General features: G+C 40.2%; 1 protein-coding gene across 1 annotated transcript in view; it reads left to right on the top strand.

Annotated features, from left to right (window-relative positions):
* LOC131527542 (nesprin-2) overlaps nt 1-13,306 on the top strand; it is a 108,704-nt gene that overhangs the window by 34,058 nt on the left and 61,340 nt on the right. The window contains 12 exon segments of the mRNA XM_058756716.1: nt 3,000-4,697; nt 5,763-5,948; nt 6,373-6,528; nt 6,937-7,178; nt 8,630-8,943; nt 8,946-10,672; nt 11,167-11,501; nt 11,837-11,981; nt 12,195-12,395; nt 12,510-12,769; nt 12,853-13,003; nt 13,091-13,234. Coding sequence (XP_058612699.1) covers nt 3,000-4,697; nt 5,763-5,948; nt 6,373-6,528; nt 6,937-7,178; nt 8,630-8,943; nt 8,946-10,672; nt 11,167-11,501; nt 11,837-11,981; nt 12,195-12,395; nt 12,510-12,769; nt 12,853-13,003; nt 13,091-13,234 — 5,559 coding nt within the window.

Here is a 13,306-nt window from a genome sequence, read left to right as displayed (position 1 = left end):
ATCTTGTTTTCTGCAAGTGAATACAGGTTTAGAATGAGTTGAGGGTGAATAAACGATGACAGAATTTGTGTTTGGAGAGGAATCTCTTGTCTGCAATTATTCTTTGACAGATGTACACTTATATTTTTTTCTTTGTGGGTCTGGTTTTGGTGTTGGCAGGAGAAATGGCATTGAGTGTACCATGGTGGCATGCGCACAGAATCACTCTATCCTAGCTAATACCTGCTAAATGGAGTACCCACTCTGTTCGTCTAGGGCCATTAATGTAGGACGGCACCTCATTGCTTTTAAGTGCTTGTTTTTTACCTGTTCTCTGAGAAAAATGCTGGATGCTGGAAGATTTGCTTTGTGGCAAATCACTTTAAGCAAGTGCATTTCTGATGTCAAAGCTTATATTTAGACTACATTATCCGCATTCTCAGAACAGTTTATTTAGAGAGTTGGAAGGTGTGGTACAGTGGGTTGTGCACATGCTGATGACATAAAGGGCCTTTGTGAATCACTTGCAGGATTAATAATAATAATAATAACAATAATAATGCATTTTATTTATATTAAACTGAAAACGCTACACATCGAAAAATAATAACAGTAAAGAATGACAATTACAAAAGTACACTCGGACAGGTTTGAAAAGATTTTAATTTATATGAAGGCTGCTGAAGAAAACACAAACCAGAAAAGCGAAGAGGGTGAGTTGGAGAATAAGAGGCAACAAAGTTACTTAAAGTTAGTTTATATTAGAATCTAAATTTTTAATTCAATATGTGCATGTATGGGAAGTTATAAAGTATCTGAGGAATTTGCTGACGAGCAGTTGTGTAAGTCATTACCTGAGCATCTGAATTCTGAATGTATTGCAATTTCTTGATAGATTTATCAGGGAGACCAAAATAAAGTGCATTGCAATAATCAAGTCTTGACGTAATATGGCATGCATAAGCCATTCTGCATCAGGCAGTGATAGAGAAGGTCAAAGTCTTGCTATTTCTTAGGTGGAAAAACACAGTTTTCGAGACCATTTTAATATGGCCATTGAAAGTGTCAGTAATCAGATTGGAACTGTTAAATGTATGCAAAGCCGTTGACTAGGGATGCACCGATACCGATACTGGTATCGGACCCGATACTGAGCTCCTGTACTCTTACTCGTACTCGTTAAAATGCGCCGATACCTCACAGCATGTGATAAGTGCCATATTCAGACAAAGAAACAGGACAACATGCAGCAGAATGCAGTTATTAGAGATTAAGGATGTCCACGAAGCAGATGTATGCAATGAATAATGTTAAACATTCAGTATTAATGCCTTTATAGCTGATGAGCGCGAACTGAAAAGCAAAGCGCCGAGTGGATTGAGCGGGCGCCGGCGCAGATGCGCGAGCTTGTCGAGTGAATATACTTTTCTCACAGACATCACTGGAACGTTTGTAGTTCGATCGGATATGTCAAAAACAAGTAAGCAAAACAATGCACAAGTTACTTAACGGGAGGGAGAGAGAGAGGGAGGGAGAGAGAGCGAGAGCGCGCGCGCACTTCTGTGATCTTTATTGATGTTCTCTCACATAGCATGCATCACTTGGATTAAAAATGAATCGTAAATATAAGACAATTTATAGGGGCATTCACTATAAAATAAACAATTTATTTTCAACCTTAAGCATACACGACTTTCTGGCGAAAGTGAAACTAGCAGCCTGTGTGAAATGCGTTAGGCTGTACTGTCCCTCTCATTCTGCACCAGTACAAATACGTGCGTGCGTTGTACATGTTTTGCTTGCTTCATGGGTGTTTCTGCATTAGAAAGAAAAGCAAAGAAAAACGCGATTTCTATTTCTGAAAATATCACAGTTAGGAGATTTATAACGAGTGGTTCCCTGCATTATTACAGCAAAACGCGTGATTTTAGCAGCTCTAATGCAATTGAATTAAAGATGATGTACCATAGAGCAAAAAAAAAAAAAAAAGAACAGTGAAAGTAACAAAAACTTGTAAAATACATTTTAATGTGCATAATTAAGTGTGAAAATAATCGAAGGATATACAGTCAAACCAAAAATTATTCAGAGACCAAATATAATTTTTGATATTTTTTTACTAGTGGGTGCAGGACACTATAGTTAATTTATGTAAGTGAGGATAGCAAAATAAAGTAAACTGTGACCATATTATATCCAAAAATTCTTCATACAGTGGACTACCAATAAAATTGATACAAATTTGGAACCAAAAATTCAGACAGAGAGTCTGGGGAAAAAAAAGTTCAGGTTTGCATGAACCTGGTTGACAGCATGCCCATGAGACTACAGGCTGTCATTAAGGCTAAGGGTTGCCTGACAAAGTATTGATAGTTGTGTAAATATTGTCATACTAACAGCTGTCTGAATAATTTTGGTTGATTGTAATCCATCACATACCTTTCTATCAAAGTTATCTGATATTATCGAGCTGAATTTGTTCTGACACAGTTTAACTCTGAGTTCTTGTCATATTTTACTACCATAAACTATAGCGAATAAACTGTGATAACGTGAGAAATGTCGAAGGTGTCTGAATAAATTTTGGTTTGACTGTATCTATTTGATAAATTAAGTTAACCAACTAACATTTTTACATACTCTTTTGGTTTCTGTACCCAATATTTAAAAAATGTACAAATGCAATGAAAATATCGGTATCGGTACTCGGTATCGACAAGTACCAAAAATAAAAGTATCGGTATACTGGAAAAAGTGGTATCGGTGCATCCCTACCGTTGACATACCAACATATAAAAGTTCAGTGTTTGACTCCGTTTAAGCAACCTGCCCCAATATAGAAGTTGATTTAGACTATTTAAAACAAGGACAATTTCAGATAAATGTTGAAGTATGCAGTATCATTATGGTTTTATTTAAAAAATCATAGAATAACTGTCCAGGATCTGAATGAACGCACATATATTGCTGAATGATGTTTATCAATTTTGGGTCATAGTAGTTGCGTTTTTGTTTTGCAGGATGCCACTGACAGTGAAGTGGATGACATAGATCATATGAATGTAAAATTCTTGCCCACAAAGGAAGTTAGTGAAACAGAAGATCTATCACCTTGCTCAGAACAACAAGCAACCAAAGATCTTGGGAACCTTCCATCAGGCCACGACACAAATAAGCAGCAGTTCATGTCTGGACCTAAAGGGATTGATGAAACTGGACCTGTATTAAGAGAAGGTGACCGCAAATCCACTCATGGCTCATCCTGTGAATCATTAAAGCCTGACTTTACCATAGTGCTGGACTCTGATCTTACCAAACCCAACCAGAACCCACTAACGCAAGCTGTCCCAGCTTCTTCAACTAAACGGGATACTGTTTCAGTTGTTCATGATAGGACTGCAGAGACTTCAGAGGATTGCTTGAAACTCTTGGAAGTCAAACAAAATGTTGATGTAGCTGTAGATGAGGAACATGATGCAATAAGCTCTTCTGATGAACCTGTACATTTATGTGCAGATCTTTCAAAATCAGAAGAAAACCGCCACACCAATAACATTGAAACCACTCATTCTGATCTAGACCTTGGTTTCAGGCCTAAACCAGGGAAGGACTCATCTACTCAAGCTTTTGTCCCAATGCTTTCATACCCAGAGAAGCATCAAGGAAGCTCTGGAACTGCTAAGAAAGTATTTACCATCATCCTGGATGTTGATAGTCCTACATTATCATCAGACAGGTATCAGTCACTGAAAGAGACACAGTGTACAGGTCCTGAAGGCTCAACCACAGATGAATTCTCTTATTCAGATGTAAAAAATCAACAAAGGAGCTCCTCTGGTACTGAGAAACCTGAAGGCCAAATGGCTGAGCTAGATTTATCAGAAGAGTCTAATGTGAAATCGAGTAGATCAGAAATGCAGCCAGGACAGAAGGCAGCTACGCTTATCCAACTCCAAACCCCTGAGCTCACGGAGATTGATGTTCAAAAAGATGAAAAAGAGAAGCAACATGAAGTCACTGGTGCAGAAACATCAAGCCAAATGGATGTCCACACTGGAGAACGCAATGAGTCTGTAGTTCAGCAACAGGATGTCCCAGTGTTGGAGAGTCATGATGAGGATGACAAAAACACCATTGAAGAGGCTTCAAATGAAGCAAACACACTTCAAAAGCCTCCAAAAGTTGCTAAAGGTAGGAAGAAGAACAGAAAACCAGCTGGTGTAGAAAAAGCAAACCGTATCAGTAACAAAAAGCTGAACACACGTAAATCTGAACATAAGAACACAACTGATTCAGAAAGCCTTCAAACTTCTGAGGTCAGGCTGCCGAACATCACAGATACTTCACTGACTGTGTCTTCAGACCTCAGTCAGCCAAACACTGCAAAGCCGTTGAGCACACAAGACAAACTAACAGTGGACACTGTGCAGAAAGAGACCTTGAATCAAACGGAGACAGAGGATGGACATTTTGAAAATGTTAGCATCTCACTTGATGGAGGTGCCCATATTAGTACCACAGATAGTGTGGTTTTAACAGCAGTGGAGTCTGTACAGTCAACACATACAGAGGACTCGGAATTAACACCAACAGATTCTTCATCTGTTGTGACAGCTGACTGTATAACACAAATTCCTAACTCAGTCCTATCAGAGTCACAGCTCAGCCATGCTGAAGCTCGGAGGACAGAGGATTCAGATGGCAGCTTCCCTTTGCAGGTAAGATTAACATGGTTGTTTTCTTATAGAAATACAAAAAGAAAATACAGGTAATCTATTGCACAAGTCTCATTTAACATCACTCTCAAACATCATGGTGATCATGTTCAGTAAATGAATGAAATGTTTTTCAAGCACTTTTAAAGCACCGCCTTTCATTTAAAAATCTTTTTTTAACCTTATTTAACAATTTATGAGTCAGGAGGATATCATTTGTAATAGCTGTATGGCACATGGGATGTGAACTTACCGTGCCTTTGCTACAAGAACAAAATGATTTCTTTTCATGCTCAAATGATGCCTTTCATTTTACATTTTGCACCATTCACAGTTCATTCAAAGAAGGCTTTTATTAAATCTTTTTTTAAATCTTTTATTAATATCACTGAATGAAAATGATTGAAATGTTCATTAAAAGGATTTTAAAAGCTGTATAATTTGCGCTGAGACAGTTACACTAATTTTCTTCTTTTGGAATATGTACGATGCCCACGGTTTCAAAAAATGATCTGAAAAAACTTTCATCATATGAATGTGTCCTAATTAATTCCAAGCTGTGCGAAAGACTAGCAGTTAGTTCAACAATTGTGAATATTGTTTCCTTGCACTTTTTGCCAGTACAGTTTAACACCAAAATATTATTTAATGAATGCATGATTTGATTTGATTATTTTTCATAGGCATCATTTATGCATCATTCCATGTGTTGGCATTCTAATAGATATCGCCCTCTAGTATGGCACTTATCCATTTGCTTTGATAACAGGTCATTCAGTATTGTTTCTGTGGGCAAGAACTTCATTAGGCTTCGTTATACCAACTACATTTTGTTAGCATTACTTCCTGCAGTACCGCCTCCTGAGTTTGTTTTAGGCCTGAAGGCACACCACGCCTTTTAGAAGGAAGATTCAATTCCCAACTGGGCAGCATTTCTTGTTTTTCCAAAACCGTGACTTAACGAGTCAACAGCAGAGCTGTTTCTATTTTAAACGAGCTCTGAAGGCAGGTGCAAGCAATGTTATGGTGAAATTTTTCATTGAAATATAAACTGACGCTTTATTGTAGTATGAAGAAATGCACAGAGTCGATTCAGATCCATCTGCCGGGAACAAAATGCCTCAAAACAGAGGATCAGTGCCAGACGGTGAGGATAAAACGAGGCATGTGGAGCAGCCTACTGGGACATATGTGTGGGCCACTTTGCTGAACACCATCACTAATGTTCAGCCACTACTGATGACATGTTCTGAGGTATGTACCTGTATTTAAACACATTATGATTTTATTCTGAATTCTGAATCAAAGAACCACTAGAAGAACTCGCGCAGCTTCAGTGAACTAAACATTTGGGCTTTTGACAGAAAAAAGGCATCAGAAAAAAAGTACAAAACCAAGATGAACTTTTTCTCTCAAATATAACTGTTATCTGTTAATCAGCTAATTTTTTTTGTCAGTTTTTGACTTGAAGACCATATATTCCCTCAAGTCTTCTGGGAGGAAATTGCACAGGAAAGAGGAATTTCCTGTGATATGTGCTGCTTTTAACTGTACCATTTTCTTCCTGTCTGTTTTACATTTTTTACTATAGTTTTTTTTTTTTAATACAAATGCTATACAATTATTACAAATTATTTTTATACAAATTGTAAATTTTTTTTTTTTTTTTTTTTTGCAGGAATCTAGACCACGGAAAGATTCCTTGTTTCAGAACTCATCACTCGTAGAGTCTGAGAGCAGTCTGGCATGGACTGTCCTGTGGGTGTTCAGATGTCAGTACCGACCGGCCCAACTCAGCATTGCACATATGGCTCGTCAGCTGGAAGAGGCTGAGGTACAGTACATTACTTCATTGCACTGGTTTCTCCAAAACCTCTAGCTGTGAACAGCTGGTGACAGTAAAAGCTGTACTAGTCATGAAGATCTAATCTACTATTTTCGAAAACACCCGGGACAATCCCTCACTACCTTCAGGAGATGTCTGATTACAAAACGTATGACTTAAAATGAAGCAGAAGTTATTCAGATTTCAAGCTCAAGATGATCCTTAGAGAAGTCATGCTGATGAAACATTAGGTTTTACATTAATGTCTGGAGTTTATGCAGCTTGAGTGCTCCTTTAGCAGAAGGGACAAACCAAATACTAAAACCTTCTGAAACGTATATGCATTCATGCATCATGCACCCGAGTGAAACTTTCTAACTGTAACCATTTAAAATGATGTCTATCTGTGTGTCGTAGATCTGCTGGCAGTATGTCTTGGAGCAGGTGGCTAGACTGCCTCAAAGTGAATCTAGTACAGGACACTCTACAAAGCCTGAGCAGACCATAGAAGGCAGATGGAAAACAGTACTGATGGATACCTCAACTATGGTGGAGTACAAAAAGACACAGCTCCAGCATGTCACACAGTACCACCAGCAAAACCGGGCTCTCGCAGATACTCTACACAACCTGGAGGCTGAGTTCAGCACACTGACACAGTGAGCATCCTTGACATTTTCTGTGTGTGTGTTCAGGTATACCCTACAAAGATGGGGGCCCTTGTGGGGACATTTTTTTTGGTCTCCATGAGGAAAACAGCTTATCAATCATACAGAAAAAGTTTTTTTGAAAATCTGCTGAAAGTTTTGTGTTATGCCGAGTTCACACTGCACATTTTCAAACTCGTCGGATCGCTGTTGTTTTCACACTGCGTGACTATCTGGGGTAGCATTCAGTCGCTGCTGTGTTCACATTGCACGATGGATCGGCGACAGGGGCTTTCACATTGCACGATTTCACAATAGGAAGAATCGCCGACAACTCTGTCTGATCCGCAAACTACGTTTCACAACAAAACACACGCGAGAAGTGATAAGGAAATAACGCGAGAACCTGCGTGCGTCAGACCATTGTTCTCGAGCGAGACTGGAAGTATTAAAACAATATAGCCCGCAAATGGTCTGTGCGCTGATTTCCAGCTACAAAATGAAAGACAGATTATGCAGGAGGGAGATGCAGGGATTGTGTTCTGCAAAGAGTGGTAAATAATAATTTGCAGTAACTGTTATGCTGATGTTGCGGCTGGTCAAGCGTTTGTGCTCGTTTCTGTATGATATAATTGTACATATTAAAATACTGATATGGTCTATAACTCCTCACTGAACTTCCCTCTGCCCTGTATCTTTGTCTCTCATTGGCTGAAGGTCATCGTGATGTAGTTTTCAGTCAGAAATCATTGCACACAGCAGGACTGTGAATCGCCGACAGCTCCAGATATTTAGCATGCCAAATATTTCGCGGGCGTCGGCGACGTGTCGGCGATTCTCTCAGATCGCGTCTTTGGTAATTCACACTGCGCGATTGTCACTCGCGTGAACGAGCTCCGATTTGCCTCCGATGTAGGGCATTTGTCGGCGATTTATCAAAACCTGTCGGCGAGTGAAAAATCGGGCTAAAATCGTGCAGTGTGAACTCGGCATTAGGGGATAGAAAATACAGTTTGTACAGTCAAAAAACATTACACCTATGGAATGTCCCAATAAAATATAGAAACCTAATGTGTGTGTGTGTGTGGGTGGGGTGGGGGTAAATTCATCTTTAACATAGATTAGATGATTCTAAAATGTATTTACCTTTATCTTTAAGTGTATTTACCTTTATCTGTGCCTTAGTGTTCAAACTGTTCTTGAAAATAAATTAAATTGTAATAGAATTCATATTCTGAAACAGTAACATGGAAGAAAGCAAAGTTAAATACTTAATTAAAAAATTTAGATTGATAAAGCTTCTTTAAAATTAAATGTTCTTGTAAAATAGTTAATGAAGTAAACTGCTGGAAATAGTCATAATAAAGAATGAGTGGTGTGCCCATTACTTGTACTGTACCTGTATTGGTAGTGTAGATATTGTACAACATTGAAAAGTAACCATATTCTCTCATTTTTTGAAGGGATTGCATTGACAGTAACACCTTGCAAGTGGAGAAGCTGAATGCATTCCTGAAGAATATGCAGAAGAAGAGAGGCATACTAGAGGATCTCCTACAGACATGCTCTCAGATTTCAGCCCAACTGGGTGAGACAGAGGGACCTGTGGCCTGCATTGAACCTTTTAGGACTTTACAGGAGAGATGGCAAACTATGGAGCAGGTTGCTTCCAGCAGTCTGTGGTGTGCTAACTTCTGCACAGCAGAAGTAGATGCTCTCCTGCAAGAAGCCAGAGAGCTGCACCATGAACTGGAGCTTCTGGAGAAGTCAGTTTCTCTTTGCATCCCTCTCAAGGACAGATGGACTGCCAAAGTGCACTACAAGAGACTGTCAGAACTGCAGACCTGGCAGTGTTAGCTGAGCGCTACTTGTACCTTCTTGAGGTCTCTCAGGCTCTTTCCTCAAGTCCGCTGGGAAAAAAAGAGCTCGGAGATGTGGAGGACACAATGCAGGGCTTGAATTCTCAGCTTGCTCTGACTCAGGAGACGCTCAGCTCTCAGACTTCAAATGGCACTGGTTGCTCAGCAATCATGAGGATTATCAGGGACTACGTTACATGGGCTAAACAAACAGAAAGCAAAGTCAGTAGGAGAAGGAGGTTGTCTCTGTTTCCTGAAGAAGCAAGTCACCAAGTCAGTCACATGAAGAAACTGCAATCAGAAACATCTCTTAAGAGGTTTCAGTTGGCCTCTGTTTTGAAAGCGCTAAGAGAGGAAGTTACAGGACCCGATGAGGAGGATTCCCTGTCACCCACCCTCGATTCCCTAGAGGATTTGTACGTTAAGCTTACAGAGAAGACAGAATGTGCTGTTGCAGAAATGAACAGAATGTTTCATATTAGAGAAAGACTGTGGAAACAGATCACTGACAGCAGCTCTTGGTTGACCTCAGTATTAGAAAAAGAGTCTGGTAAAACAGTGGCTTCTGAACCTAAAACTACTATCCCAGAATTGAGGGTTCAGCTTCAGGTATGCACAGAGTCTTTGAAGGATGCTGAGAGACAAGCAAATAATCTGGAGACTCTCTTAGATGAAATTAAAAATGTGAATCACGGTCTGAGTGTACCTGAAAGCTTTCAGCTAATCAATAGGCTAACAGCCTTACAAGAAGAGGTCTCTAGGGTTGTGAACCGTAAGTTGGCCTTGCGCTGGGTGCTTGAAGAACTCCTTCATGCTCAGGAATCTTCAGCTGAGGAACAGAACATCATTCTGAAGAGCTTGAGACAGATGAGTGCTGATGTCACGAGGCAGAAGTATCCTGTAACAAGGGACTCGCTCTTGGATCTTGAACCTGTTAAGCACATGCTGATGGAGCTCCTCTGCAAGGTGCCGGAAATTCCCCACTGCCCAGATCCTCGGAGGAAAGAGATGCTCAACGCTGCACTAGACCTACAGAAGACAATACATCTGCTGGAGTTGCAAGCCAAAGAGCATGAGGAGTACCTCATTTTAAGGCAGCACATGGAGAACTCCAGAGAGGCAGTGAAGAAGAGCTTGTTGCAGATTGTAGACTCCAGTGTAGGAACTGATGTAAGGTTTGGCTTTTGTCAGACTCTCCTGGTGGAGCTGCCTTTGGTGAGAATGACATGTCAAGAGGCCGCTGACCACCTTGAGGCCATTTCGAAAGATCTCTATCCATCCCAGCTGACAGCAGAAAGGCACAAAATCCGTTTGGTCATTGAGCAGCTCGCCTCTTGGGAGGTCACCGTAAAAAATGAGGCTAAAACCATTGAGTGCTCTCTGGCGGAGCGACTCGACAGTCCTACAGACGCCAGTCCACTCACTGAGCTCTTCAACAGTGTCCGGCAGCAGCTGAAGGAGACCATCTGCTTGGAGCCAGATAATAAGAGCATTGATGCGCAGCTACGAAAGCACTGGATGCTAATCCAGACCGTTGAGTCTGTTCTACGAATGTTGGAGCACTGCAGGAAAGAAGTAGATGTTGAAAGCTACCAGATGACCATTGATCTTGGCCAGAGAACTCTTAATGATTGTGGTATGCATATGGTAAGCTCCATGCGTCCATGTATGTTAAAATCACTAATACCACTAGAATGTTACTTTTTGTAACCATTGTAGTTTTCAAGCATGCATGTGACGGCATTGTTATTTTGTAGTATTTTTAGTAGGACTTTGTGTAGATTTCCCAATTTAGTTTGTTTGAATTCACATGCTCTTGATTTGTTCTGGTTTTGCTTTGGATTTTATTCTGATTCGATTTCTGATTATTTTGGTAATGTGTTGTTGTTTTTGCATGCAGCCCCTGACAACTGCTTAATACAAAGCCTTTTTTTCCATTAGCTGTACAGTAATACAGACTGTGATATCTGCTGCAGGGGAACTGCTATACAAACAGCAACATATCTTGGAGTTTTAAAACTCAATATTGGGGTTGTTCAAATTAACATCACAATCTTTTGGAAAACTTTACCCATCTCTAGTTTTTAGAAAGCTGTGAATGTTGTTTATCTAATTTCTAAATAATTTGTTTCGTTGTCCAGGACAAGCTGCTCCAAGCTCGGGAGGCACTGAAGCATTACCACTGGGTTGTTCAGGGTGCAGAGAGCTTCTTTCAACAGATTGGATCCAATCTTATCATCCCCTCTGATGGCTTCAGAGGCTACAAAGAGGAGCATCGCCATGTTCAACAGATTTTCAGCACTCTGGTTGAAGGTTTCCAGGCCCGCTTTTCTGAAGTTGGTGCTTCTGTTCCCCAGCAGACATGCCTCTCCATCCCTCTAACCGAGCAGCTTCATATCAAGGTTTTGAGTCACCTTCTAGTACAAGATGCCAAATTAGAAGCTCAGGCTCAGCTCAGACTTGAGGCATTACAGAGGTTAGTCATACTCTATAAAGCATGTTATGGATTGTTTTTCTATAAAATCTTAACCTTGACCTATGATTCATCATCATTTTATAGTTGTAAATAATGGGGACTTTTACGTTTTTGGATTATTGGGGAAAATACTTCTACAAATAATCAAGCATTTTCTCAGAAAGCTCTTTAATTGTCTGCCATATACTGTAGAGTACTTGGAAACATTTTCATCTGGAAAACAAGCTCTGACACAATTATTGTGAATGGAATACATCTATTTGGTTAAATGAAATGTACTAGAGGCACTTTTATTTAGCTGCCTTTAATGGTTCAATCTTTCTGCTCCAATTTAGATCCATGAAAGATCAAATTGTGCACATGAGTCACCACGAAGAACTGAGTCAACTTCTCAAAAATGTTGATTCTCAAATCTCAAAATTTTTAAGTCAAAAACCAGCTGATTCTGAAGCCTGCCATGATCAGCTGCTGAAAGTAAAGGTTTGTGGTCATTATTTACCATTAACAGGTTAAATGAATAGCAATAATGCCTATGGAGATCTTAAGATGATTTGGGAAAGCAGTGGAAACTTGCTTTTGCTTCCCTTTTGACTTCTGAAAATCATTTTTTTTATGGTTCATTGTGCCACTTTTCATCTCATAACAATGCATGTATGCTAGATTAGCACACACTGAAATTGTCTTCATCTGCAGGTGCTCCAGACAGAGCTGAAGAACCTTGCTAAAAAGCTGGAGGAACTGAGGGAAAGCTGCCCAGGTCTTCGCTGCAAAGCACCTGTGGATCTGATGCTGGGACAACTGTTGAGGTCTTGGGCAGTGCTGCAGTGCAGAGTGGAATCTCTCAAAGCCAGCATGTCTCATAAAGAAGCAGAATGGAGAGACTTTGTGATACGTGTATGTAAAAATAGATTTTATTTTTCAGCTTGTTACCATTTTAATTTTCTTGTAAAATGTTTAAGTAAACTGTGTGTTAACTCATTTCTCTTCATGTTTGGGTTTGCTGTGCAGCTCAATAAATCAAAGGAAGGTCTTGACAGACTGCAGAATGATCTTCCAGACTCATCTACGGTGACGGGATCCCTGGTGGATCTTCAGGGTGTTCTGAGCCTCACTGAGCACCTTCAAGATGGGATTGAGCAGGAGCATCACACTTTGGCATCTCTACAACACCATGTGGCACGATTGCTTGGGGTCTCAAATTTGCAGCAGCTTAAAGTGTGTCCTCAAATCTGTCAGGACTTGCAGTCTCTACAGGGTCACTGCAGAAGGTTTGACTTGTACACGCATGCACAAAAACACATAAGTTGAGAAAATGTTCAGAATCTACATTTACAGACATTTTCATGCTTAGTCTCAGAGATCAGAGCAATAACATCCGTCGGGAGGTGCTTTTTGAGATCCAGGAGTTGGGTCGTGTGCAGGAGGAGCTGAGTGCCATTCAGCAGAATGTTCTTTCTCTTTTGACGGCTTTACAGTCGGAGTCAGCTGCTCAACACTTACAGGTTGGTGCCTGTGTTTGACAGGCAGGATGTCTGTTTCTGCAGTCCTTGGTGTTGATATTGTGTTCACTGTATTGTATTACATTGTAGGAAGTCAAAGTGGAATTGGTTTCACAGAAGGCTCGACTGCAGGATGTCATGGACAGAGTGGAGAAGAAATGGAGCGGTGTACCTACAGAGATTCAGATCTTACATGATGAGCTCAACGTGTCCATGCAGGAGGCTAAGGACAAAGTATTCATTTCATTTATTTTTATAATAAATGCCTTGAACGTGTAAAAGAGCATTTTTGTCCTTTTTAGAAAA

This window comes from Onychostoma macrolepis, chromosome 20 (assembly GCF_012432095.1).
Source record: "Onychostoma macrolepis isolate SWU-2019 chromosome 20, ASM1243209v1, whole genome shotgun sequence".
NCBI lineage: Eukaryota > Metazoa > Chordata > Actinopteri > Cypriniformes > Cyprinidae > Onychostoma > Onychostoma macrolepis.
This window is presented reverse-complemented; position numbering and strand designations above follow the sequence as displayed.